General features: G+C 47.9%; 1 protein-coding gene across 1 annotated transcript in view; it reads left to right on the top strand.

The window, feature by feature from the left end:
* Positions 1–27,599, top strand: part of LOC122371969 (probable flavin-containing monoamine oxidase A) — a gene marked incomplete at its 3' end in the record, with an annotated part of 36,141 nt that extends 8,542 nt beyond the window's left edge. Inside the window, exons 4-9 of the mRNA XM_043348773.1 lie at positions 1,257–1,367; positions 1,679–1,835; positions 24,803–24,918; positions 26,219–26,357; positions 26,889–27,028; positions 27,421–27,599. Coding sequence (XP_043204708.1) covers positions 1,257–1,367; positions 1,679–1,835; positions 24,803–24,918; positions 26,219–26,357; positions 26,889–27,028; positions 27,421–27,599 — 842 coding nt within the window. The remainder of the gene's footprint in view (positions 1–1,256; positions 1,368–1,678; positions 1,836–24,802; positions 24,919–26,218; positions 26,358–26,888; positions 27,029–27,420) is intronic.
* Between the last annotated feature and the right edge of the window lie 217 nt (positions 27,600–27,816).

Below are 27,816 nucleotides of genomic sequence, written 5' to 3'. Positions count from 1 at the left end.
TTTAAAAGTATTTATTTGTAATGCTTAAACGGAAACATTTTTGTGAGTAATTGTCTCGATTTTGACCATTAAAACGGGTATTGTATTTTTTGACGTCATCAAATAGCTCCAAAAAAGAAATGTAATGTTTTCATTCCGTTCAAGGCCGCTGAAGAAACGCGGGATCTTGCGTGGGACATTGTCCGTTGTTTGCCGCGCAGAGTTGTGCCGTGGTTGTGCCTTTTTCATCCGTTTCTTACTTATGTCATATGTGTGGATGAAGCTTTGATTTTGTTTTTGGTTATTGTGTGGCCGGTCAGTCAAACGCCCCTGTAGAAACCGGATGCTGCGTTTGATCGAGATGGAGTCAGACGATGATTGCAGAAAGCTAATAATATTGAAAAGAGGGCCGGTTGCGTGGCATGTCTGTTCAGAGTTGACATTTTGCTTTACTCCAGTATATGACCTGAGAGCCTGGCTGGAAGTGACGGATCCAAACTTTTCACGTTAAAATGGCTGAGGGTGCAATAATCTCTAGTCTCTACATAGCGGGCTGGTATAGGAGCGTCTTGCTATGCTGCACCATAGCTGGCTAGTGATTCTCTTTTGGCTAGAAATGGCATTAATCATTATCTCCACTGGCGAAAATGGCACTTGACATCACCGAATGCAACGTTCATGTTGTTAGGATACATAAAATCAGGAAGATTACGCGAATTAGGTAGGCAAACGTGGAATAAAATAGGTGCTGGATGTTTTGGTTTTGGTGCTGAATCAGCAAACAGCAAATACGGAGTTCAACTAGACGATCTGGCAACTTTAGGCTGTGTGGAGGCAATTAGGTGCCAGATTCAGATATTAGGGTCGAATAAGCATTTTGGGGCTGATCAGCAATTAGGTGCCAGAAACAGCTTTTTAGGGACCAGAAACAAATATTCCCCGAAAATATGTACAGACGAAAAAATATACAAACGAAAAAAATGTCCGGACGAAAAAATGTACAGACGAAAAAATGTACAGACGAAAAAATGCACAGACGAAAAAATGTACAGACGAAAAAATGCGAGACGAAAAAAAGTCGGACGAAAATCTGCGGACGAAAAACTGTCCGACGAAAAAATGTCAGACGAAATTTTGTCCGGACACGATCTGAAAACTTTAAACACAATTAGGCTGTCTCCACTGACCAAGTTTAGTGCATGAAATCGCTTGATCTCGGTTTTTTCTTACGTTTGCCAAACTAAATCTCCCTTTTCTTCTCCGTTTCTCCCCGTCAGGGTACAAAACACATGCAGCTGGGAGGTGACTCCATTCGACGCTACAGCAGCACAATACCCAACCTAGGCTCGTGGTGGGGCCTGGTGCAACTGCAGCTCTTCATCTGGAAGGTAAGTATATACACGCGCTTTTTTGTATTTTTCCCGGCTCTGCTTAACATTATTGTCATGACTTTTGTCTTTTGGATTTTGATTTAGATAAGTACATAAGTACCTACCCAATTGGAAAAGCCCACGGGGCTGTATTTCGTTGACAGCATGTCATATCATTTTCTTTACGATAGCATGAAATTAGCTGTTTCGTATCAGTTCCCCAAATTACCTGTTACAACATCACTAATGCCCACGCAGCATATCTGCTTGTTCACATCATCTTATGTTCTCATTTGTCTACCTTTGACCCACCTAAAAACCTCCCTCAGGTGGATCGCCTGGCGAAGAAATGCTCTCCTCTGAGCTCGTGCAGTGACCGAACTATCAGAGACCTGGACGGAGTATCGGTGGAGGCCTTCGCGCGACAAAACATCAGTAATATGGCCGCTCTGGAGGCCATCATTGCCGCGTGTAGGGTGATCCTAGGTAAGCGGGCCGCCCAGGGGATGAGTTTGAGAACCACTGGTATGATAAATAGTAGAAAATGTAAAAACATGACCTTATTTCTTCGATAATTGCCAAAACTAATGCTGTACAAATATATACTTTATTTGAAAGAATGTAATATTTCGACCAAAGGTCTTTTTCAAACAGTTTCAAATTAGAAAAGATCTTTTCTAATTTGAAACTTAGAAAATTAGAAAAGATCTTTTCTAATTTGAAACTGTTTGAAAAAGACCTGTGGTCGAAATATTACATTCTTTCAAATAAAGTATATATTTGTACAGCATTAGTTTTGGCAATTATCGAGGAAATAAGGTCATGTTTTTACATTTTCTACTATTTATGAACATGTTCCTCGCACAAGCACTAACCTCATTAAAGAACCACTGGTATGGTTTGGGTCTGAAGTTATGGTTTGGGGTCCATAAAAAGTAAGAACATCGGCAACATGACAGTTTTTGATATCATTATATTAGCCTCTGGGATGAATAAAGTAAAGGAAGGAGGAACGTGGGCTATGGTTTACAAAAGTCATGGTAGCCTGTGTGATGATCAGTATAGCGATGAAGGAACGTGGGCTATGGTATACAAGTGGAGGTATCTGTAATGGACATTGTGTGAGCAATGCTGAGTTTATGAACCACTGGCTTGATTCTGGCTGGCCATCGAGTCGCTCATCATATAATGAACATTGTCCATAATGGGGTTGGGAACTCGATTTTTTAAGAATGCATAAAAATGATCAAACTATTTTCACAGAATTTATGGTGCATACCATTGCCTCATAAAATCAATATGCTGAGAGAAATGGGGGAAGAAAGATAGGAAACTTGTTTTGAAAAGTTCTTGAAAAAAGATGCTCTTGATGCTGTTACGTCACATGTCACCTTCTGCGGTTGACAAATAATGGCGCATCTGGCGCACCACAGATTACATGTTATATCAATGTGTGAAAGATGTTGTTTGTTTCACTGTGCCATTCGCGCTGTTTTTAACTTTAAATTATGCTAAAACATTTACGGATGAAATGTTCAGTGTCAAAAATTGATGTGTCTGCCGTGTACTATATTCTCACTTAACATTGAGCGCGTGATAAACATTTTATGTACCTCGAATTTTCAAATGATAAAGATGATGAATCGGAGGATGCTGAAAAGCAAAAGCTCATTCCAATATTCGGACTACTTTACTATCTGCTTTACTACTTACTACTAAACTACTTTACTACTAAATCTACTGAAGATTATGATTGAATGAATCCTAATTTAACGCAGATCATGTTACTCTGATTTGCGAAAGACCTAAGTGAGGAAATAAGTGAATTTTAGTTGGTAAAAACTTGGATATTTTTACCTAGATCCGAAATTTTCAATTCATTTGCTCCGTGGTTTTGCTCTTGATTTTTCATTGCAAGTCACGTGCCTGTACGGAAGAAAAGTCTAGGACTTTGCTTCACCTGACGACCAGCAATGAAGAAAGCAATGAAGAAAGTAGATACCGAAACAATACCGAAACAACTATTAGACAGGCAAGAACCTGAACATGAAGAGCGTATTTGCGCAAACGATGACTGCCCGTCAGGCGAAGAGCATCAGGCTTCTAACTGCATAGAGTTTGCGGTGCAGCCTCAGCTCGTACCGTTGCATTCGCTGGTCCCAGAAAGTGTTGAATCGGCTGTTAAAATGGAAATGATTTTCCAAGCCAAGACTGATCTGTTTAGCGGGCGTTATGACGCTGCGTCGGTCTGCGCTCTCCTGGCCACTCTGGATGAGACCGATCTTCGCTGCCTGCGCGATCAGCTGCACGCTGCCCTGCCTGATCAGATACCTGCCGCGGCTGGGCGCCCTCTGATCAGACGCAACGCAGGCAGCTGCAGCCGACTTGTCGATGACTGTTGGGCCCTCGGGAGCTCCACAGCCCAGAAGATTTTGACTCGGTTTGCCGACTCACAAACTCTTCGGGCCGCCGAGCGGTCCACTCCACCTGAGTTGATGTTCCAGCCTCCTACTCAGACGTCCAGCGAATTATCGACTGTGCGCTCCTCTATCGAGACTCTGATTGCCACCCAACTGCGTCTGGAGAAGGAAGTGACCACTCTACGCAGCCACAGCCAGAAGCAGGATCGGAGACTGGATGAGCTAACACGCGAGCTTGAAAGGGTCCGTAACAATGCTGTCCCTAAGGACTTCCAGCCGACCAGCTACCGCGGCACTGCGGGGTGTGCTGTATCGGCGCTGGAGCGGCCTCCACTGCCCCCACCGGAACGAATTGACGCCGCGGGGAGCGCTGTGTCGGCGCTGGAGCGGCCTCCACTGCCCCCGCCGGGGCGAATTGACGCCGCGGGGAGCGCTGTGTCGGCACTGGAGCGGCCTCCACTGCCCCCGCCGGGACGAGAGGATACTACGGAATCCTGGTCGACCCGGCAATGCCTTACGATAGAGCGTGACAGAAGCTCTACACTGCCAGTGAATCCTCGCACGGAGCAACAGCTGAGCCTGGCCCGAGATATTGCTGCGAGTCTTGACTTACGCTCGCTTGGAATGGCGATCGCCTGCGCCATGCAGTCGCAGGCGGGTGACTCGGACAGTGAATCTGGAGATGGTCTGCCAGACCACAGTGCATGGACATCGGTGGCCCGTGCACAGCCTCGCCCCACGCCGACTAGCCGGAGGGGCGCCGACCCTCTGGTCCGTTCTAAGGTTCCCCCGGGTGCCGCTAGCGAACCGAAGCAGATAGCTGGGTCTCTCGAGACCCGGCCGACCGGCTCCAATGATGCTGGTCAAGTTGTTATGTGCGCTGATCGCGCCAAGCCCAAGCCCATCACTGGCACCGGCGCACCGTCCCACTTGGTAGCGACGTCTGCTGAAGCCGACCAGTCTCCGCGGGCGACGTATGTTATAGAGGGCATCGCTCCGGGCGCCAGGGACGACCAGGTACGAGACATGGTCAGCCCCCTGGTGCAGCGACTGCACTATTTCAGGCGTCTGAGTAGACACTCTGGCGCAGCTGATGGCCTAAAGGCATACCGGATTGAAGTGGATGCGACTGATGACCCATGGATTATGAATCCAGTCAACTGGCCAGCCGGTCTACGGGTGCGTCACTGGACCGATAAACTGCGAGGACAACAGCAGCCGTTTCCTGCACACCGGTCGTCCCAGCAGTCCTACCATCAGAGGCCTACCTGGAATGCCGATGGCAGTTCAACCAGAGGAGCCGGCTCCACACGTGTGTGGTTCAACCGCAACACACTCAACCTCCAGTAAGTTGTCTAATGACACCGCCGATATGTTGTTGATCTCTGCTTACAATTGCGAAGGGCTGTTGACTGCCCTGCCCTACGTACGTGAACTGATTGATGTCCATGATATCATATTTCTTGCTGAAACGTGGATGTCTCGCTCCGAAGAGTGCTACCTCACTCGTTACGTTGATGACTACTGCTCACATGACTGTACAGTGATCCAAAAGTTCGCCATGGATCTGCCACCCGGCGCAGGCGCCGGGCGCCGCCATGGCGGGGTGGCTATGATTTGTCGCAACCGCCCCGGGGTCCGCTATGCTGAGGTAGACTGTGGGGACGAGCGCCTCTGTGGTGTAGTGATCAGTGACAAGTTAGGCCCGAAATTGACGGTGCTGGGCTGTTACATGCCATACTGGGATTCTACCCGCGATAATTTAGATGAATTCTCGCACATAGTGAGCAAGCTTGATGCCCTTATCGCTGCACTTGGACACTCGTGTCCTATTGCACTTTTTTTTTTCTAAGCCGCCGCCCATGATCAGACGACCAGGAGTGTCCACCCACTGACCCACGCGACAACAGCACCTTACGTTAACACCTCCCAAGACAAAAATATGAAGAAAGTCGCGACACTCCCTGCTAAGAAAAAGGAAAGCAAACAAAACAAAGCTAAATACAATACTTAGTAAGTTAGTAAAATGTCATAAGAAGAGGCAAAGAAGTCAAGACTAAATGTAGCTTGACTGGCCGCTACACCATTCCCAAAGAAGATAGTGAGAAGGAGAGAGTGATCCAGGGGTTAGTGGTAATAAGCGCATGCAAAGCTTGCATCATAGAAGAGGGACAGAGCCTAGTCACACCCGGAGGAGTCAGATCCTCACCGAAAAGGGATACCGAGCTAAGCAAGCTTGTTGCTCGGTAAACCCAGTTCGGTGGGAAGTATCGTAGGGCTGATTTACGTATTGTTACGTATCCAGGAGAACTTAAGTGTGACTTGTAAGTACACAAAACAAGACGAGACGACCGGTATACAAATAGCAAGTAATGTAAATAGACAGAAAGCTAGGTCATTGAGCGATGGCGATGATTCAAAGACATACAGTTAGTACTGTACGTACTGTATGATGTTTATAGGGAGAAAAAGCAAAGCTTAACAAAAAGAAAAGGGCAAAACAAAAATGTGGGATAAAAGTTCGAGAAGAAGTAAAAGACAAACAGGGAAAAGACATAAGGACCACTAAATACCACCACCTCTTGTGGCGATCTAGGTACCCAGTTAGAACATACCTACCCAGTTACAGAGATGTACAATGCTCCAAAATTAGGTATGCATAAGTGATATGCATTAAAGACAAATTCTGTAATTGTGTACATATAACTATGTACTGTGCAAGTATGTACCTGTGAGAGAGCGGGTAAAAAATACATTATCAGGTAAATGTACGTACATACCCACAATAAATAAAATGGGGGATCATTTCATTGGCAGGTATTCGTATGTTTACGAACGCAGGTGGAACACAAGAACATAAATGTCAGTGTTGGCAATGGTATCAGTATTGATCGATAAAAAACTGCTTTGAGAAATCCTTGATTTCTCTCTTTGTTAGTGGAACTGCTTCCATATCTGTGAACTTAGGACCAATTATTGAGTTCCAAATTCTAGGTGCAGACCACCTAGTAGTGTAGCTGCGATAATTTTTTTCTGAGAAGAACTCGTGGAAATGATGGGTCGAGCGAGTATCTCGAAGCGGTTCGAGTATCGTAAAAAGTCTGTCAATAGATGAAGGCAAAGTTCCTTTCAACTTTCTACACTTGTGGGCGACTTTAACTGTGCATTGCCTAGACTGGCTGCTAATGTGCGTCCGGCTCGCTGGCATGAACTGCGAGGATTTTCGTTACTGAGCGCTATCTTACAAGAGCTCCTCGATGAGCATGATTTAGCCGTGGCTGAATTTCAATTTCCACAGCCTGTTTCGTTTACATACCAGCGTGGTAGCTCCTGTACTCACATTGATCATATCATTGTCTCTAATGATGCTCTCCAATTTATAGTATCGTGCAATATTTTGCCGCCTTCAGAGGAAAACTTGAGTCCGCACTTGCCTATCAGCTGTCACGTACAACTGTCTCTGCGTAGTGAGAAACGCTCATTTGGAAAAAGTGTTCCAGCTGTTAACAATAGGCATCCTGATGTTTTGAACTGGGATTGCGACAATCGCAATGAAATTTATAAGTGCACACTTGAGGCGCACCTGACGGCTCTGAGAAGTTGTGTCTCTAGGGCGTATGAGCACACCGATGTAAATGCGCTAGACGTATACATCACTAATGCCATTCATGCCGCCGCTCGTGAGTCGGGCTGTGCGAAACCTATGCGCTCTCCTAAGAGCTGGTGGACTCCTTGGGTCTCCGGTGCTCGCGATAGAGCTCGCTTCTGGTTTAGAATTTGGACTGATTGTGGACGACCTGTTAACTGCGCTGTTTATACGTGCTATTGTAGTGCCCGTCGAGCGTACCGACGCGCCCGTAAAATTGCGGCCCGGGGTAGGATAGACGAGGAAGCACGCCTCATTCACTATCTACGGCAGGGGCGAAATGTTAATGCATTCTGGCGTCATGTCAATGCTGTGAGAAGAGGTGGGCAGCCTGGACAAAGTCATCTCACTGCTGATGATTTTGCAGACCACTTTGGATCGATCAGCCAGGATGATGGTTCGCAGTTGAGCCCTGCCCAACAGCTCATATGTGATGCTGTTGCTGCTCGTCTCTCGAGTGGCTGTGATTCCTCCGAGACCCGTGTCATTACTCCTGATGATGTATGTGGGCTGATTCAGCAGTTAAAGCGTGGTACAGCCCCTGGGGTAGACCACGTCACAGTGGAGCATCTATTATATGGTAGATCCCAAACCCTGCTCATTGCAATCGCTCATCTCCTCACAGCGTGTTACTCCACTTTATCTGTCCCTGATGCCTTTTCTGTCAGCGTTGTGAAACCAATTGTAAAGAAATCGGGTATGAACCGTGACTGCTTGGACAACTATAGACCGATATCTCTCACCACTACAATGTCGAAATTGTTAGAATGCCTGCTACTGGCTGAGTTAACCGAATCATTCTCGCCCAGTGATTTGCAATTTGGCTTTATAGAGAACCGTGGCACTACTGAAGCGTCAATGCTTGTTACTGAAACCGTGCAGTGGCATCGTCAGAGAGGCTCTCCAGTGTTTGCAGCAAATTTAGACGCTAGGAAATGTTTTGATAAGATATGGCACGATGGTCTACTCTTTCGCCTAAAGGATTTTCTGAGCCCCCGGTCCTGGCATCTGATTGCGATGTGGTATAGACGTCTAAAAAGTTTTGTAACTTATGCTGGGCGTAGATCGATGTGCTTCCTTATCAAACGAGGGACAAGACAGGGAGCCATTTTATCACCGGTGTTTGCAAATGTGTATTTTAAGCCACTTATTAGCACACTTGATGTCAGCTTATGTGGAGCATTTATGTTTGGCTACCATGTTCCCGCCGTTTGCTACGCAGATGACCTCATGCTGCTCTCCACCAATGCGGGAGACCTAGGTAAACTCTTGAAACTAGTCAGCGAATTTGCAGGTTTTTGGAGGTTGGAATTTGTTCATGTGGATCCTGCGAAGACGAAAAGTCACTGTATCGTATTTGGTGCCGAACTTTTGTCTGTGCTACCTGTATGGCACTTATCTGGACAACAGCTTGCTGTACGTACAGTGACAGAACATCTCGGTGTTGTGTTGTCGGCGGACCTTGACGGCTCACATCATGTACGGCACCGCGCCAGTCGAGCTCGTGGAGCTTTCTATGGACTGACTCCTACCGGTATGCTCAGTGAATGTCTCTCACCTGCTGATAAAGTTTTCCTGTGGAAAACTGTGGTTGTCCCTGCCCTTATGTTTGGATGTCATACGGTTCCTCTCCGCTCAACTGATGTTGATACCCTGGACAGCGTCCAGTCTCGCTGCATCAAAGCTGCCCTTGGTCTGTCAAAATACGCACATCATTCTGCTCTGCTTATTGCTCTAAAAATTCCCAGGATACAAGAAATCCTCAGACGCGCGGTGGTTTTCGCGTTGTTGGGAATATTCCGAGATGATCATAGACTTAAGCACATAGCACTAAGTGAACTAGCTGTGTTGGCAACTGAGCCTGAACGTTTACACGGAACATTCTTGCACCTCGCGTACACCCTGGTGAACTGTTCTTTCCAGAGCGTGCTAGATACTGTAAGGGGCCATGTTGACCCTAGCTTTATAAGTAGCCCGACTGAAGGTGACGGTTTGGTCGACTCGATTCGCTTCGTGCTAAATTCTAGTCAGACAGTTATGTCCCGTCGCCTGCTGAGGCTTTTGTGCGCCTAACCTGCTTTGTGCATTCTGCTACGATGTTGTATCTTTGCGTCGTGATGAGTGTTTATCTTTTGTTATATTGTGTCGCCATGTTTTACTGTATGCTTTATCTTGTCTCGAAAAGACGCATAATAAATTGATTGATTGATTGATTGATTGATTTACGATTAAAATGTTTACATTCCTGTCATCTTATTGATCGTTTATTTGTTCTTTTTTATGAAAATAACTTAAGGCGTTGAGAACCGAGGTAATTTCTATCTACCGTGCCTTAACTTACCAGCAACAGCAATCTATCTACGCCCTACGGTGGCAAGGGAGACTGTGAAAGAAGCGTAAGATGGATTCTAAACAATTCTTTTGTGATATACTGAAGGGCAAAGTGCAGAGAAGAGTGTACAAGTCCTGTTTTGTGCCAGGCTGTTGCAGTAGCACTTATGAAACTCCGAAAACGATCTTCGTTCATGTCCCGAACAACATTACCCTGAGGAGATGATCGTCTGCAATAGCAGGAAGAGCTGATGCAAGTACTTTGAAATCCACTATCAAGTCGGTGCTATTGTTGTAATGATCACTGTGAGGTGAGATATTTTGTGCAAGGGCTGAGTGTAATGCCCAGGAGATGACCTCCATTCGCCCCCTGACCGGTCAGGGTTATAAAATTTGAGTGGATGGCGGTCCGTTTGGGGTTCAGATGTCAATTGTATTTTGTTACTGTCAAACAATACATGTTATGCTGGCAGCGAATGTGTGTAACGTCGGTTTTCGAAACAGAAGTTAGAACTGTAACGGCAGAGTGCTTGCTGGTCTCATCGTAAGTATTGTAAGTGTTGTAAGCAAAAGCATTGTCAATATTGTAAGTATTGTGAGCATTGATGTATGGTAGATATCACCTCACATGATCTCGGCTCAGATAACCCTCCCCGGTGTCCCTGTCAGTAAATGGCACCTGGATCATTACAGATAAGATAATTTGTCATAACTCTTAAAGAATTGGGTGGTTTTGACTCGTTTACTCGAGGTGCAGGTCGCATTTCAATACTTTTCCATAGGCTTGCAATGTAAAGGTCACGACTCTGACCTAACCTCAGGTCACAGATCAAAAATTCTGAGATATACAAACAACACATACTGCAGGTACTGTTTTGAAGACTTGATAAGAGGAAATAACTTCGTGAAAAACTCAAGCTCTGACGTGATTGCAAACTTTTCTGAGGTGGGGTCAACAAACCCGCTCTGGTTACCTGACCTGACCTGACCCGGCATTTTTTTTTTTTTTTTGCTGAGATGTGCGCAATGAGCATTTAGGAAAAGTCACCAAATATGAGCTGAATGTCTCGCGGCGTTTGGCAATTGTACAAGAAAATCCTGAAAGGCCCCCCGTCCGAAATAGGGTTAACTAGGGTTACCCGCGTGCTCCGCAACGCGAAGGGGGGATTTTTTGACCCATGGGTATTGGGTTGGTCTGTGTCGATTTGGTTGATAGATATCCATTTCGTTCGATTGCTTTTTGACGGCCAAGCATTTTGTAAGAAAACAAAAAGATATATCGCATCGAGGTGCCCGTGTCGTATTATCATGCGTTCTACTTTAGAATGATTCGAAAACTGGCGCGAAGTCTTTTGAGGGCCATCGATGAATTTCGCTAAAAATGACAATGTAATGGTTTGGAACATTTCCATTTTTAAGGATACTGTTGCTAATCATGCAAAAATGAAGAGTGAATATTGGACAGAATTGAATGCTCTATCCAATGGTACCATATTCAATTGCCAAAGGTATCAGGTTATGCAGCAAACCCCGTGTGATTAATAAAGTGGCACAAAATTGACAAACACCATGTTCTCCTGTGATTTGCACCACCTTGATTTGGATCAATCAGGTTTTCACATTTTTTATATGAGAGGCGGTACCTTTCTCTTGCAAATAGGCGTTGATTCAACTCGCTCCATTTAACGGTCACCTAAAAATAAAATCAATTCCAAAATCCCTCAAAAACCGCAATTTTTCAAATAAAAGTGCCCTCTCCGGTGCACGTGGCGCGTGCTATCCTCTGCATTGCACACCATTCAATAGCCCGTTCAATTCTGTACACGATGCTGTTTTCCCCGTGCCGGTCGGACCCCTGGTCATCAAGATATTGCACGGGAACTGGACCCGTGTCGGCCAAAATTAGCCGTTTTCGCCCGATTTCGCACGCCGATTTATACATGTAAAGTCTATGACGCGAATTTGCACTTTTTGAGCACGCGCCACGCGCTCCCTATCAATCCGATCGAGCTGAGACCCCTCAAAGGCACGTCACGCATCCTTGATCTATAAGTTGTGCAAATTTCACCGGGCTAGGTGCAACGGTCTGGCCTGTAGTCCACGCAAAGCACGACCAAGTCGGGACCTCGGTAACGGACAGACGCACCCTCCTCAAATAGTAATATAGACAAGCGGCTGCGCCACTTGCTTTGCTGCGTGGTAGGAAAAAATTGCGGCACCAGTCAATTTGCTTTCGAACGGTGGTCGATTCAAATCGATGTGTCGTCTAGAAGCAAAGATATGGGCGGAAATGTGAAGAGAATTTAAAAAAGAACTGTTCTGAGGGCTTTGTTGGATATAATTTGGCTGATACGGGGTCAAGACGGGTCAAAGGGGTCAGCCCCGGTCGCTTTGGGTCAGGCCAGGTCACATAGGTCACCTCTCGTCCGCTGGGATCAGCCCGGGACACTGTTCTGCTTTTGCCTCCACCACTACCCCTACCCCTACCACTACCACTACCACTACCACTACCACTACCCCTACCCCTACCTCTACCACTACATCTACCCCTACCCCTACTACTACTACCCCTACTACTACCCCTACCACTACTCCTACCACTACCCCTACTACTACCCCTACCACTACTACTATCCCTACCACTACCCCTACCCCTACTACTACTCCTACCACTACCACTACCCCTACCCCTACCCCTACCCCTACCAACACCGCTGGGTCATGTCAGGTCACAGAATAATTGGATCCAATCAGTACTAAAATATCAGACTTTAAGTGTTCCCAGCCCTGCCCCTATTCGTGCCATTCCATTACGCTTAATCGAATTTGTCGGAAATGGCGCTTTGTGGCATATGTGGCGCACTGCGACAAACGCGGCGCATCTGAACCTGTTGGTTGAGCATGCATCCTGGCACCAAATTGCACCCATATCGGACCATATTTGACAAAACCGTGCGATTTGCGGCAAAAATGACGCCCTGTGACCAATGTGATGCCTTGCGGCAAACGCGGTGCATTTGTAAATTCCTATCACAAACTGTACCCATTTAGCGACAATCAACACATTTTTTCGCCACTTTTCATTCAAATTAAAACCTGCCCATCCGCCAATGCGAGGCACCCGTCGCCGATCGGCATGCATTTAGTCCACAAAGTTTGTCGACCCCGGCTCTCAATGAAGATCTACGAACCAATCAAAATTTCATTGGCGTTCTTCCAGCGCGCCCCACGCGCGAACCGTGCACCCCAGCGAGTCGAAACCTAGAAAAGGCGCTGACCTGCTCTGTCGCCTATAAGGTGTGCAAATTTCAACCCCCTACGATATACCGTCTGCCCTGTAGGCCGGCTAAATTGAGCCCACTACACGGCGTGGCGGACAAACAAACAAACAAACAGACGGATCCTGTTCAAATAGTAGTATAGACAAGCGGCTGCGCCACTTGCTTTGCTGCGTGGTAGGAAAAAATTGCGGCACCAGCCAATTTGCTTTCGAATGGTGTTCGATTCAAATCGATGTGTCGTCTAGAAGCATAGATATCGACGGAAATGTGAAGAGATTTAAAAAAGAACTGTTCTGAGGGCTTTGTTGGATGAAATTTGGCTGATACGGGGTCAAGGGGTCAGCCCCGGTCACTTTGGGTCAGGCCAGGTCACATAGGTCACCTCTTGTCCGATGGGATCAGCACGGGCCACTATTCTACTTTTGCCTCCACTACTACCTACCCCTACCCTTACCACTACCACTACCACTACCACTACCCCTACCACTACCCCTACCCCTACCACTACCACTACCACTACCCTTACCACTACCCCTACCCCTACCCCTACCACTACATCTACCCCTACCCCTATCACTACTACTACCCATACTCCTACCCCTACCACTACCCCTACTACTACCCCTACCCCTACTACTACCCCTACCACTACCACTACCCCTACCCCTACCACTACACTACCCCTACCACTACCCCTACCACTACCCCTACCCCTACCAACACCGCTGGGTCATGTCAGGTCACAGAATAATTCGTGCCATTCCATTGCCCTTACTCAATTTTGTCGGAAATGGCGCTTTGTGGCAAATGTGGCGCATTGCGGCAAATGCGGCGCATCTGTACCTGTTGTTTGAGCATGCACCCTTGCACCAAATTGTACCCTTATCGGGTCATATTTGACAAAACTATGCGATTTGCGGCAAAAATGGCGCCTTGTCACCAAAGTGGCGCATTGCGGCAAACACGGTGCATTTGTATACTCGTATCACAAACTGTTTCCATTGAACGAAAATCAACACATTTTTCGCCACTTTTCATTCAAATTAATAACTTGCCGATCCGCCAATGCGAGGCACTCGCCGCCGATCGGCATGCATTTAGTCCACAAAGTTTGTCGACCCCGGCTCTCAATGAAGATCTACGAACCGATCAAAATTTCATTGGCGTTCTTCCAGCGCGCCCCACGCGCGAACCGTGCACCCCAGCGAGTCGGAACCTAGAAAAGGCGCTGACCCGCTCTGTCACCTAGAAGGTGTGCAAATTTCAACCCCCTACGATATACCGTCTGCCCTGTAGGCCGGCTAAATTGAACCCACTACACGACGTGGCGGACAAACAAACAAACAAACAGATGGATCCTGTTCAAATAGTAATATAGACAAGCGGCTGCGCCACTTGCTTTGCTGCGTGGTAGGAAAAATTGCGGCACCAGCCAATTTGCTTTCGAATGGTGTTCGATTCAAATCGATGTGTCGTCTAGAAGCATAGATATGGACGGAAATGTGACGGAAATGAAGATAATTTAAAAAAGAACTGTTCTGAGGGCGTTGTTGGATGAAATTTGGGTGATACGGGGTCAATACGGGTCAAAGGGGTCAGCCCCGGTCACGTTGGGTCAGGCCAGGTCACATAGGTCACCTCTCGTCCAGCTGGGATCAGCCCGGGCCACTGTTCTGCTTTTGCCTCCACCACTACCCCTACCCCTACCCCTACCCCTACCCCTACCCCTACCACTACCCCTACCTCTACCACTACCCCTACCACTACCCCTACCACTACCCCTACCACTACCCCTACCCCTACCCCTACCACTACATCTACCCCTACCCCTACCACTACTACTACCCATACTCCTACCCCTACCACTACCCCCTACCACTACCCCTACTACTACCCCTACTACTACCCCTACTACTACCCCTACCACCACTACTACCCCTACCACTACCCCTGCCCCTACTACTACTCCTACCACTACCCCTACCCCTACCCTACCCCTACCACTACCCCTACCCCTACCCCTACCAACACCGCCGGGTCATGTCAGGTCACAGAATAATTGGATCCAATCAGTACTAAAATATCAGACTTAAAGTGTTCCCAGCCCTGCCCCTATTCGTGCCATTCCATTACGCTTAATCGTATTTGTCGGAAATGGCGCTTTGTGGCATATGTGGCGCATTGCGGCAAACGCGGCGTATTTTCACCCGGCGATTGAGCATGTATCTTGGCACCAAATTGCACCCATATCGGACCATATTTGACAAAACTGTGCGATTTGCGGCAAAAATGACGCCCTGAGATAATTGTGGCGCATTCCGGCAAACGCGGCGCATTTTCACCCGGTGACTGAGCATGCATCTTTGCACCAAATTGCACCCATATCGAACCATATTCGACAAAACTGTGCGATTTGCGGCAAAAATGACGCCCTCAGATAATTGTGGCGCATTGCGACAAACGCGGTGCATTTGTAAATTCCTATCACAAACTGTTGCCATTCAACGAAAATCCACACAATCTCTCGCCACTATTTATTCAAATTAAAACTTGCCCATCCGCCAATGCGAGGCACCCGCCACCGATCGGCATGCATTTAGTTTACAAAGTTTCTCGACCCCGGCTCTCAATGAAGATCTACGAACCGATCAAAATTTCATTGGCGTTCTTCCAGCGCGCCCCACGCGCGAACCGTGCACCCCAGCGAGTCGGAACCTAGAAAAGGCGTTGACCCGTTCTGTCACCTATAAGGTGTGCAAATTTCAGCCCCCTACGTCGTACCGTCTGCCCTGTAGCCGTAACAAATTGAACCCACTACACGATGTGCGGACACACAGACTCACAGACTCACAGACGGATTCTGTTTGAATAGTAAGTTAGATGTGTATATGAAGAGTTGCAGATGCCAAACATACCCAGATCTAAGACTGCAGTTCCCAGCGCCGCTGCAACGTTTTTAAAACAAACATACATAGGACATACAAACATGTTTATTTGCATCTGTTTTGGATAATAGCAACTCATGGCGCCATCACCCGCGATAACTGTTAGGATTTGAGATATATTTTTATTTAGGCCATTAGTTTGGCTGTAATGTTTATTAATATTAGTTGGGCGGAGTTTGGTAGTTTTTTATTTAACTTGTGGTATGTTGTGCTGATTGCGGGTTGTTAAAACCTTTCAAATGTAAGGACCTTATTGAACTCAACCCTACCCCTACACTACCCTACATACGACTGGACGCTTTCCAAGCCCACAAGCATATCACGACGCCGAGATGGAATGTAGCCGGGAAATCACCCTCGCCATCTGCTCTAGAGCTAATCGTGTGGGGCGGCGTGTGGGGCGCCGCTTAGCCTATGGGGGTGCACTTCTAGTGGATGGGGGACGGGGGTGCACCTGCACCCCTTTCATATGGAAAGTTACTTCCCTGATTACAGCTCCCCGTATTGCACCTAATCAGGGAACGGCCAGCAAACGAAGGAACTATTTCTGGATGACAGGCCAATAACCGCTCACGCAAGGAGCGGAGCTCCGCCCCGTCCAAAGTGGCCAACAAAGCAGAGACAGAGGCAGCATCACATTTTCCATCAAAGAACTGGTTTCTGGCTTGGAAGATGAGCTCCATCTTTGCATCCGAGTCGGTGCTGTCAGGAATCAGCGGGTCTAATGGAGTGAGAGTAGTGAGACGACTAGCTATTGTATCAGAGCTGCCTGGTCTTCGTAGCATTTGCACCGATTCTTCTCGATCGGACTCTGAATTCTGTCCCTCCTGCGTATTACTTGAGGCATTGCTATGTAGCTAAGTCTTTGGCAGAGTTTCATTATCCATGCTTTGCAAACAGTGCCATAACAACACAGTTAATTAATCACCAAGCTTCTTTGCAAGTTCCAATACAGTTGAATCGCACGCGATTTGAGTGCAAAAATCAAGAAAAGTGCCAACTTGTTCCCGTAAAATATTTTGAATATTGACCTAAAAAAATGAGTAATTTCCAGATAAAATAACAGCGAAATCAGTTTTCGCTTGCCAATAAAACTCACAGATATTGAAGCTCCATTATTAAAGGAACATTTTAGTATATGCCATTCTTGATAAAACTTCTTAGCCACGCAATACCAGCGCAAAATAAAGAGACACTGAAAACACGACCAATATCGGTGTATTTCAGGGCTCAGCGCTAGGTCCATTGCTTTACTGCATTTTTTGCAAACGATCTCAGTCTATTTGCTGATGATGCGATGATCGTGCAGTATGCAGATGACACACAAATTTTAGTCAGTGGTAAAAAGGCGGAATTCAATCTTGTTGTTAGCAGGCTGGAACAAGTGTTGGTATCTCTGGGGTCATGGTTCCGAGCTAACGGGCTCAAACTTAATTCTGAGAAAACTCAATTAATGTTGTTACGTAGCCCACAGAATTTGCGAAACATTTCCAGCTATGTTGTAAAATTTAATAATTGTAATTTGACTCCTGTTTCCGAAGCGAGGAATCTTGGAGTTCATTTTGACTGTGCCCTTAGCTGGGACACTCATGTTTCTGTTGTTGTGCACCGTTGTTTCGGAATTCTTACCGGATTGTCGCAACTGAGGGGCCATTTACCGCCATCTACCATTTCTATTCTAGTGGATGCCTTAGTTTTATCTCATATCCGCTACTGTTTATCCGTTTATGGTAATACCACAAACAAAAATCTTCTTCGGATTCAGAAAGTGATCAATTATGCCGCCAAAGTCATTTTCCGGCGCAAGAAATTTGACCATGTGTCCGATCTGCTTCAACGTTTGGTATCACTGATGTTAGTTGTCGGACTTTCGTCCCCGTCTTGAGTTGAGATGTTAGTTTCACAACGTTTCGGCCAGTTACTTCTCCGGCCGTCGTCAGGTGTTCTTTGGCCCTTAGAAGGACCTGGATGTTGGTGGCGTTGCGCCGTACGCGTCATACCGTTCGAAAGCTCCTGTAGTCAGCGGGAATCGAACTCGGGTTTCCCCGGTGATAGTCCACGGTTCTAACCACTCCACTATCGAGGCAGACATCGTTATGGAGCTGGAAACTTGGTGTCATTTATCCCCCAGATGTTTTTGTGATTTCCTTAGTAGTGGGAGCCATATTGGGCTGATGTCAACGCTTGGCTTGCTGATGGGGTTGCTAGCCAGCGCCATGTGTGCGGCTTCCTTGATTTTTCTGATTTTCCAGTGTGGCTCCTTGTCGATGATGGTGGTATCATCCCAAGCAGGTCTGTGATCTCCTTCAGACCATGCATGCTCCGCCACACCGGATTTCAGTGTTTCGCCTCGGATGGTGGCCTTCCTGTGTTCTTCGAGCCTGACCGCCAGTGGGCGGCCAGTCTCGCCCTTGTATGACCTGCCGCAGCTGCACGGGATGTCGTATATGCAGTTCTTTGTTTTCTCCTTGGTGGTTGGCGGTCTGACCTTTGTGAGTGACCTGCGGAGGGTGGTGGTACTTCTGAACACCGTCCTGATGTTGTATGCTCCGCAGATTCGCCTTAGCTTCTCTGACAGTCCTCTGTTGTATGGGAGGGATACTGTCGCGATGGGCTTATCCCTTGGTTGTTGTTGGGATGCTTCCTTGGGTTTGTGTTTCATGAAGCTCGTTGGGTATCCGTTTCTCCTGAAGGTGCTGGTGAGGCGTGACATTTCCATCTTTCTGGCTGCTTCGTCTCCACAGATGTTGGTGGCTCGGGTCTGCAGGCATCTTACGATACCTTTCTTGACTGTGTCTGGGTGGTGTGACTTGAAGTTGAGGTAGCGGTCGGTCGCTGTTGGTTTGCGGTAGACCGATGTTCTGAATGCTTCCTCAGATTTCTCCACTTGGACGTCAAGGAATGGTAGTTTGTTGTCGACTTCTGTTTCCATTGTGAATTGGATGGAGGGTCGGAGGCTGTTGAGGTGGTCTAGGAACGGTGTTATGTCCTCGCGATGGTCCCACAGGACGAATGTGTCGTCGACATATCGCAGCCACAGGGATGGTTTCAGTGGTGCTGTTTGTAAGGCCAGTTCCTCGAAGTGTTCCATGTAGATGTTGGCGATCACCGGTGACAGGGGTGAACCCATGGCCATTCCTTCAGTTTGTTGGTAGTAGTCATCGCCCAGTTGGAAGGCGGTGGTGGTGACACAGAATGTCAGGAGTTCCATGATGTCATCAGTCGGGATTGTCGTTCTTTCGGGCAGTGTATCGTCGCTCTCCAGTCTTGTCCTCACTATGCTCAGAGCTTCGGTAGTGGGCACATTGGTGAACAGACTCACCACATCTGATGGTGAGTCTGTTCTGAACATCAAGCTAGCAAAAGAGAAGAACCATCTGACATTCATGTGCAGATGCCGGGATAACGACATCATCCCTAATGGACTGAGACTAAAGACACCTGTGTACACCAAACAAGCGAGACGAATCGGAGAGAAAGCCAGCCGAGCTCTCATAAGAGAAAGGATCGCCTTCCATCGACACAGCAAAACGAAACTCGAACAATCAATATCTGCCATCGAAGAAACCATCCGCTCAAAAGTAACATGCTCCGACGACTTCAACCGCATCAAATCATCAGTCATCAGGTCACATACCATCGTGGACCATGCCACAAAGAAGCAGCATATGACAAAACTCGAAAAACTGAAGAAGATCGCACCTACCAGGACTCCGTTACAGCCCATCAGAGCTGTAGTGAACCTCAGCAAGCGACAACTGTCGGCATCTGAAGAGACCATACTCAACAAGGGACTCAACTTCGCAACATCCACCAAGCGGATAAACAACATGGACATCGTGGCCCCAATCGAGGAAGCAACATCCCACATTAACAGAGAACATGCAGAAGAACTACGCTGGAAAGTCAGGCATGCATTGGAAAGGGCCAAACCGCCAAAGGCCAATACCACCAAAGAGGAACTGGCAGCAATCAACAACCTCAAACAAGACGGCAGCATCATCATACTTCCAGCAGACAAAGGAAACACCACCGTTGTCATGGACAAGAAGGAATACGACCACAAGATGAACAGCATTGTGACAGATGGATCGTACACCAAACTGAAGAAAGACCCAACCCCGGCCTGTGAACGCAAACTAACAAAGCTCCTTAAGAAGAACAAGGACAAGGAACAACTCACGGACGCCCAGTACAGAAAGCTGAGCCAACATCACAGCAAACTTCCACACATGTACGGGCTACCAAAGGTACACAAGACCAATGTACCGCTAAGACCAATAGTAAGCTGCCGTGGCTCAGCCTGCCATCCTCTGAGCCAGTTCCTCGTCAAGATCATCAACCCACTGAGTGGCAAAACACCTACATATGTCAAGAACTCAGCCCACTTCGTCTCACTGGTTCAGGCCATGCGACCTTCGCCGAACATGCAAATGGTAAGCTTCGATGTGGTGAGTCTGTTCACCAATGTGCCCACTACCGAAGCTCTGAGCATAGTGAGGACAAGACTGGAGAGCGACGATACACTGCCCGAAAGAACGACAATCCCGACTGATGACATCATGGAACTCCTGACATTCTGTGTCACCACCACCGCCTTCCAACTGGGCGATGACTACTACCAACAAACTGAAGGAATGGCCATGGGTTCACCCCTGTCACCGGTGATCGCCAACATCTACATGGAACACTTCGAGGAACTGGCCTTACAAACAGCACCACTGAAACCATCCCTGTGGCTGCGATATGTCGACGACACATTCGTCCTGTGGGACCATCGCGAGGACATAACACCGTTCCTAGACCACCTCAACAGCCTCCGACCCTCCATCCAATTCACAATGGAAACAGAAGTCGACAACAAACTACCATTCCTTGACGTCCAAGTGGAGAAATCTGAGGAAGCATTCAGAACATCGGTCTACCGCAAACCAACAGCGACCGACCGCTACCTCAACTTCAAGTCACACCACCCAGACACAGTCAAGAAAGGTATCGTAAGATGCCTGCAGACCCGAGCCACCAACATCTGTGGAGACGAAGCAGCCAGAAAGATGGAAATGTCACGCCTCACCAGCACCTTCAGGAGAAACGGATACCCAACGAGCTTCATGAAACACAAACCCAAGGAAGCATCCCAACAACAACCAAGGGATAAGCCCATCGCGACAGTATCCCTCCCATACAACAGAGGACTGTCAGAGAAGCTAAGGCGAATCTGCGGAGCATACAACATCAGGACGGTGTTCAGAAGTACCACCACCCTCCGCAGGTCACTCACAAAGGTCAGACCGCCAACCACCAAGGAGAAAACAAAGAACTGCATATACGACATCCCGTGCAGCTGCGGCAGGTCATACAAGGGCGAGACTGGCCGCCCACTGGCGGTCAGGCTCGAAGAACACAGGAAGGCCACCATCCGAGGCGAAACACTGAAATCCGGTGTGGCGGAGCATGCATGGTCTGAAGGAGATCACAGACCTGCTTGGGATGATACCACCATCATCGACAAGGAGCCACACTGGAAAATCAGAAAAATCAAGGAAGCCGCACACATGGCGCTGGCTAGCAACCCCATCAGCAAGCCAAGCGTTGACATCAGCCCAATATGGCTCCCACTACTAAGGAAATCACAAAAACATCTGGGGGATAAATGACACCAAGTTTCCAGCTCCATAACGATGTCTGCCTCGATAGTGGAGTGGTTAGAACCGTGGACTATCACCGGGGAAACCCGAGTTCGATTCCCGCTGACTACAGGAGCTTTCGAACGGTATGACGCGTACGGCGCAACGCCACCAACATCCAGGTCCTTCTAAGGGCCAAAGAACACCTGACGACGGCCGGAGAAGTAACTGGCCGAAACGTTGTGAAACTAACATCTCAACTCAAGACGGGGACGAAAGTCCGACAACTAACATCAGTGATACTAACACCTCGTCTCAAGCATTCAGAAGAACTATTCAACGTTTGGGTTGGTTGAAAGCTAATGAGCTCGTCCAGTACCACACTATGTGCATGGTTCATAGAGTACGTCGCGCAGGCGAACCTGAAGCACTGGCTGAAAATCTCATTAAAAGCTCAGAGACCCGTGACCGCAATACTAGACAAAACAACACATTGTACGTACCAATGTCACATACAGAGATGGGACGAAGGCGTTTCTGCTGTCGTGCACCTCGCCAGTATAATGCGCTGCCACATGATTTGACGTTACGCTCGACGCCAGCTTTCCGGAGTCACTTAGTAAGCCACCTATGTGACAGTCGCACCGTGACTGGGCAAGAGTGACGTGGTCCGATGTCCGAACTATTAGAGCAATGACTATCGAGCGATTGTTGTTAAATGTGGATGATTCGTCTCGTGTGTGTATAAGATGTGCTATTTTTTACAGCAACCTAGGCGTGGTTTATGATCAGGGGCGGATCCAGGAAAACTCCAAGGGGAGGGTCATGAATCGAAGTGGTGCCCCTACCTATACCCAAAATTAAAAACTCAACGGATTTCGTCCACTTCATTTTGGTGGTGCCCCCATTTTCAGTTTTTTATTTTTATTTTTTATTTTTAGTCAGTATCTTAACTCTTAGCCACAACCACATTTACCAATTGTAAGCAAGTATATATGAATGTGCTATGTGTATATATGTTGTGGACGCTGAGTAGTGAGTACTTACCAGGAACGTTATCAGGTAAGCAAATCGTTGTCAGTCCGACGAACTTGACCTTGGCGTCTAAAGGGTCTGTCCTTGACACTTCAGGCTTGTCAGGGGCACCAAAGTCCTTCCAGGGACACCACAAACCTGTCAGGGGCACCTACGGCCTTGTAGGGGCGCCACAGGCCCGCCAGGGGCACCACAGGTCTGCCAGGAAGCAGGGGCACCACAGGTCTAGCAAGTATACACGACAGGCCTGTCAGGGGCACAACGGGCCTGTTGGGCCCATGAGCACCCCTAGGGGCAGGGGCACCACAGTCCTTCCAGGGGCACCGCAGGCCTGTGAGGGGCACCAGCGGCCTAGCAGGGGCACCAGTCAACACAGGCCTGCCAGGGGCACCACAGACCTGCCAGGGGCACCAGAGGCCTGTCAGGAGCACCACCGACCTCGCAGGGGTAACTTGGGCCTGTCAGGGCCCAGGGGCACCACGGGCCTGTCGAGAGGCACTTCAGGCTTTTCAGGGGCACCATAGTCCTCTCCGGGCGCAGGGATAGCAGGGGCACCAGAGGCCTGCCAGGGGCACTACAGGCCTAGCAAGGGCACCACTGGTCTATCAGGGGCACCACGAGCCTGTCATAGCCAGGCATCTCAGGCTTGTCAAGGCCCAGGGGCACCACAGGTCTGTGAGGGGCACCAGCGACCTAGCAGGGGCACCAGTCAACACAGGTCTGCCAGGGGCGCCACAGACCTGCCAGGGGCACCACAGACCTGCCAGAGGCACCAGAGGTCTGCCAGGGGCACCACCGGCCTCGCAGGGGCACCTTGGGCCTGTCAGGGGCACCACGGGCCTGCCGAGGGGCACTTCAGACTTTTCAGGGGCACCAGTCCTCTCCGGGCGCAGGGGTACCAGCGGCCTAGCAAGGGCACCAGAGGCCTGCCAGGGGCACAAGCGGCCTAGCAAGGGCACCAGAGGCCTGCCAGGGGCACCACAGGCCTAACAAGGGCACCACGGGCCTGTCAGGGGCACCTCAGGCTTGTCAGGGCCCAGGGACACCACAGTCCTTCCAGGGGCATTACAAGCCTGTCAGGGGCACCAGAGGCCTAGCAATGGCACCCCAGGCCTGCCATGGACACCACAGGCCTGCCAGGGGCACCACCGGCCTTGCAGGGGCGCCTCAGGCCTGTCAGGGGCACCACGTGCCTGCCGGGGACACTTCAGGCTTGTCAGGGGCGTTACAGTCCTGTCAGGGCCCAGGGGCACCAGGCCCGTGGTGTCCCTGCTAGGCCTGTGGTGCCCCTGGCGGTCCTGTGGTGCCCCTGTCAGGACTGTGATTCCCCTGATAGGCCGGTGGTGCCCCTGGCAGGTCTTTGGGCCCCCGGGCCTCAAGGGGGGGGGGCCATGACCCATGTGACCCCCCCCCCTTGGATCCGCCCCTGTTTATGATAGGGCAGGAAATGCTGTGTACATATGTTGCATGCTTTGTACTACATAACTGAGACTGTAATAGCCCCGAGTACATCGAGGATTGTCTCATTAAATACATTACAATTACATTACAATACATTACATTACAATCACTCCGATTTACCATAGGAAAATACATAGAAAATGTATGTCTCAACTGCGCCAAATATACAGACAGTTATATACCTACATGTGACGTCATGATTAGCCCGACCAATCAGAAGCAAGTTGTTTTCAGTCACAAATAATTAATTTCTGAACTATCTAGGCATTTTTTTAACAAAGTGATTTTAAATTAAATCATTAAAAATTCTGAACTTTTTTATTTTACCAAAACATACAGAGCATGCAGATAGGTCCCAACCCTATTGGTAGGGTATTATGGGTTTGGGTTTCACTAATCTGAACCGTGCGGGGTCATTCTCCCAGGCTGTGACGCTAGCAGGGTTATTAGTTTGAGAACCTCTGGTGTGACCTGTGTCGGGTCATTCTCCACAGGCTGTTACGCCAATATATTACAATAAGTTTAAGAGCCCCTGGTATGACCCGGGTCGGGTCATTCTCCCGAGGTTGTGATGCCAATATGTGCCAATAAGTTTAGGAACCCCTGCTCTGACCTGGATCAAATCTACTATCCTTAGGCTGTGACGCCAATATATTACAATAAGTTTGAGAACCCCTGGTTGACCCGTGTCGGGTCATTCTCCCCAGGCTGCGACGCCAGCAGGGTAAGCGTGGTTCACTTTCTGGCCTATACCCACGCCGCTGGCGGACTCAACGCACTGCTAGAGGCCACGCCAGGCACCGCGCAGGAGTTCAAGGTCAAGGTCAGTGCGGGGTCAAAGGTCAAGGTCAGTGCGGGGTCAAAGGTTAAGGTCAGTGCGGGATCAGAGTTCAAGGTCAGCGCAGGGTCCAAGGTTGATGTATTTGGATGGTTGAAAGTTCTTTTTTTATAGTAAAGACACTGGTCAGAGCCGTAACTTAGCCGAAGTGGCTAAGTGAAGTGGATAAGTGGCTAGATCATGGTCTATGAGCAAGATAATGATACGTGTCTAGGGTCACTTCACGGTCAGTGAATGCAGTGTGTATGCATCTTTGTTCATATGCATGATTCTGTGTATGCCTATGTAATTATGTATAGATGTATGGGTGTATTACTTGTATTTGAAAATACCACACGGGCACTTTCACTTCAGGTTCTATCACAATCAACGAGAAAATGTAATGCGAACATATCAATGCTGTGCAGTGTGAAGGAAAACAAACGACTTGTCTGTCACATCAAGGTCATTTTAAATCCATGAATCTACAGACCAGTCGCATGAGCTTTGAGGTCCTCGAAACCCTCACACTCCCGTGGTAGGAAGTAGAGATGTCAATCGGATACCAGCTTTTTGGTATACCAATACCAAACCGATACCAACTCGGTATTTGGTATTTCAATCCTAATGTGTTTGGCATTTTGTTGGTATCATGAACCCTTGCTAATGTTTAAGAGGCTAAGAAATCGATAAAAAAGTTGGTATTTTCCTCATGTTCCCAAGTTGGTTTGGTTTTGGCATTTGCCCACGGTTTTGGTTGGTATTTGATTTGGTATCGGTATTCCGATTTTCCGTAATTGACATCACTAGTAGGAAGGCTCCAGTTGTGGACTGATGTGATACCGAATGACTGATAAGACTTGATCGCTAAACCGTGTTCCGATAAATGGTATCTTATCGAGTTGAAGCGAGGCAAGCGTGTTTAGATAGTTTTGTGCGGTCTAAAGATAATAAGGAAGGGCATTGATGGTATAATTACTAGTTTCATGTGTTGGGAACTGAGCGTGATACATTTTATACATTAATCGACAGAAAACGTAACTTTTGATATACATATTCGAGCAATGACGACGACGTTCACACTTCACATAATCCTATGCTACCAGAGTTTAGTAAATTTCCTCAACAAATTAAAATTGTCATCCTCGCTTGAGATAAACAAATTATCTTTGATTATTCATACAACAATGGTGAGTTTCGTGTGATCAATTCCGGGCTTCCACCGATTTTGGTTGGTTTTTGTTTTGGTATTGGTATTCTGATTTCCGGTAATTGACATTACTAATCTGAGTGTTTTCGCCGCCAGGGAGGTACCCAGCAGATCAGCGAGCTGCTTGCCGACCGTATCGGGCGTCATCGTATCTTCCTGGGGCACCCCGTCACGGAGATCACTCAGGGGAATGATGACGTCACAGTCAGTACCGGGGACGGCGTCGTATTCCACTGTGAGTTTCGGTAGAGTCCATCGTGTTTTATAATACAGTTTATCGTCTTCCACTGTGAGTTTCGGTAGCGTGCATCGTGTTTCACTAAAAGTTCAACATCTTTCAATGTGAGTGCATGGATTCACACTGTGACTTCATTGTGTTACTCTGAGTTCATTGCCTTACACTGTAAGACCATCGCCTACATCGAAAGTCCATCGTTTTACACTGGTGTCTTTCACGATGGGTTTTGCTGTGAGACCATTGTCTTCACTATAAGTAAATTGCTTTCGGTATTACAATATGATTATGCAGTCCCACACTGCGACTTCCACTGCCGTCTTTCACTTTGAGTTCCACCCTTTATTGCCAGACAGAATATCTCTACGTTATCAACGTGCAAAAACAATTGTGACTATGACGGTAAATCAACAGATTCATCTGCCCCAAGACTGCCGCAACACACTATGCTCAGGGCAGTCTGGATCTCTCATTCCTAATTTTCTAAATCAACACCAATCTAACAATAAGCCAAACGTCTTTCGCGGTCAGGCAAATACGTCATCTCTGCTTTACCTCCAAACCAGCTAGCCAGGGTGAACTTCACTCCACCGCTGAGCCCAGTGAGGCGAGAGTTGATCTCCAACATGCCCATGGGACATCTCATCAAATTTGTCGTCACATTCGAGGAGGTGAGGATGTCCAAAATTTATCCGGTTAGCATTGTTTTTTGTTTTGTTTTTTGCTATGACCATGAGTGAAAATAATAGCGAATGCTAATGCAACGATGCATTTGTTGGTTGGACTTTTAGGCAACAATAGCTCATTGTCATTGCGTCTCATGAACTGAAATTGTATTTCATAACCAAAATTGTGGCGACCAAAATTCGCAGAGATACTTCGTTGGGGAAATATTCAACTAGCGTAAAAGTTCATTATAGTAACGCTGTGTAGAAGTACGTTCACTGTTATTCGATAGCTGCAAAATCACCCAGGTTCAAGTATTGTGCTCATTTGTATTTTCTGTACGTCATCTGCACGTTCAGTTTTTTTTTTCTCTCTCACCCTCTTCCCTCTCTTTCAGGCTTTCTGGCGAGCTGCCGGCATGTCTGGCGAGGTCGTCTCAAACGGTGGACCTAGCACAGTTCCCGGGTGTACCCACGGTCCGCTGTGTATTGTCTATGACGCCACGTCTGACAAGTGCAGTCCGGCGCTGGTCGGATTCATTGCCGGAAGCACCAGCGTGGGGTGGGAGAGCAAACGGTGAGTGAAGAGAGAAGGAAAGAGAAGAGAGAGCGAGAGAGAACGAGAGCGAGAGAGAACGAGAGAGAGAGGGAGGGAGAGAGAAGAGAGAGAGAGAGAGAAGAGAGAGAGAGAGAGAGAGAGAGAGAGAGAGAGAGAGAGAAAGAGAGAGAGAGAGAGAGAGAGAGAGAGAGAGAGAGAGAGAGAGAGAGAGAGAGAGAGCGAGAGAGAGAGCAAG

Source organism: Amphibalanus amphitrite, unplaced genomic scaffold, assembly GCF_019059575.1.
Source record: "Amphibalanus amphitrite isolate SeventyFive unplaced genomic scaffold, NRLGWU_Aamphi_draft 001301F_arrow, whole genome shotgun sequence".
NCBI lineage: Eukaryota > Metazoa > Arthropoda > Thecostraca > Balanomorpha > Balanidae > Amphibalanus > Amphibalanus amphitrite.
This window is presented reverse-complemented; position numbering and strand designations above follow the sequence as displayed.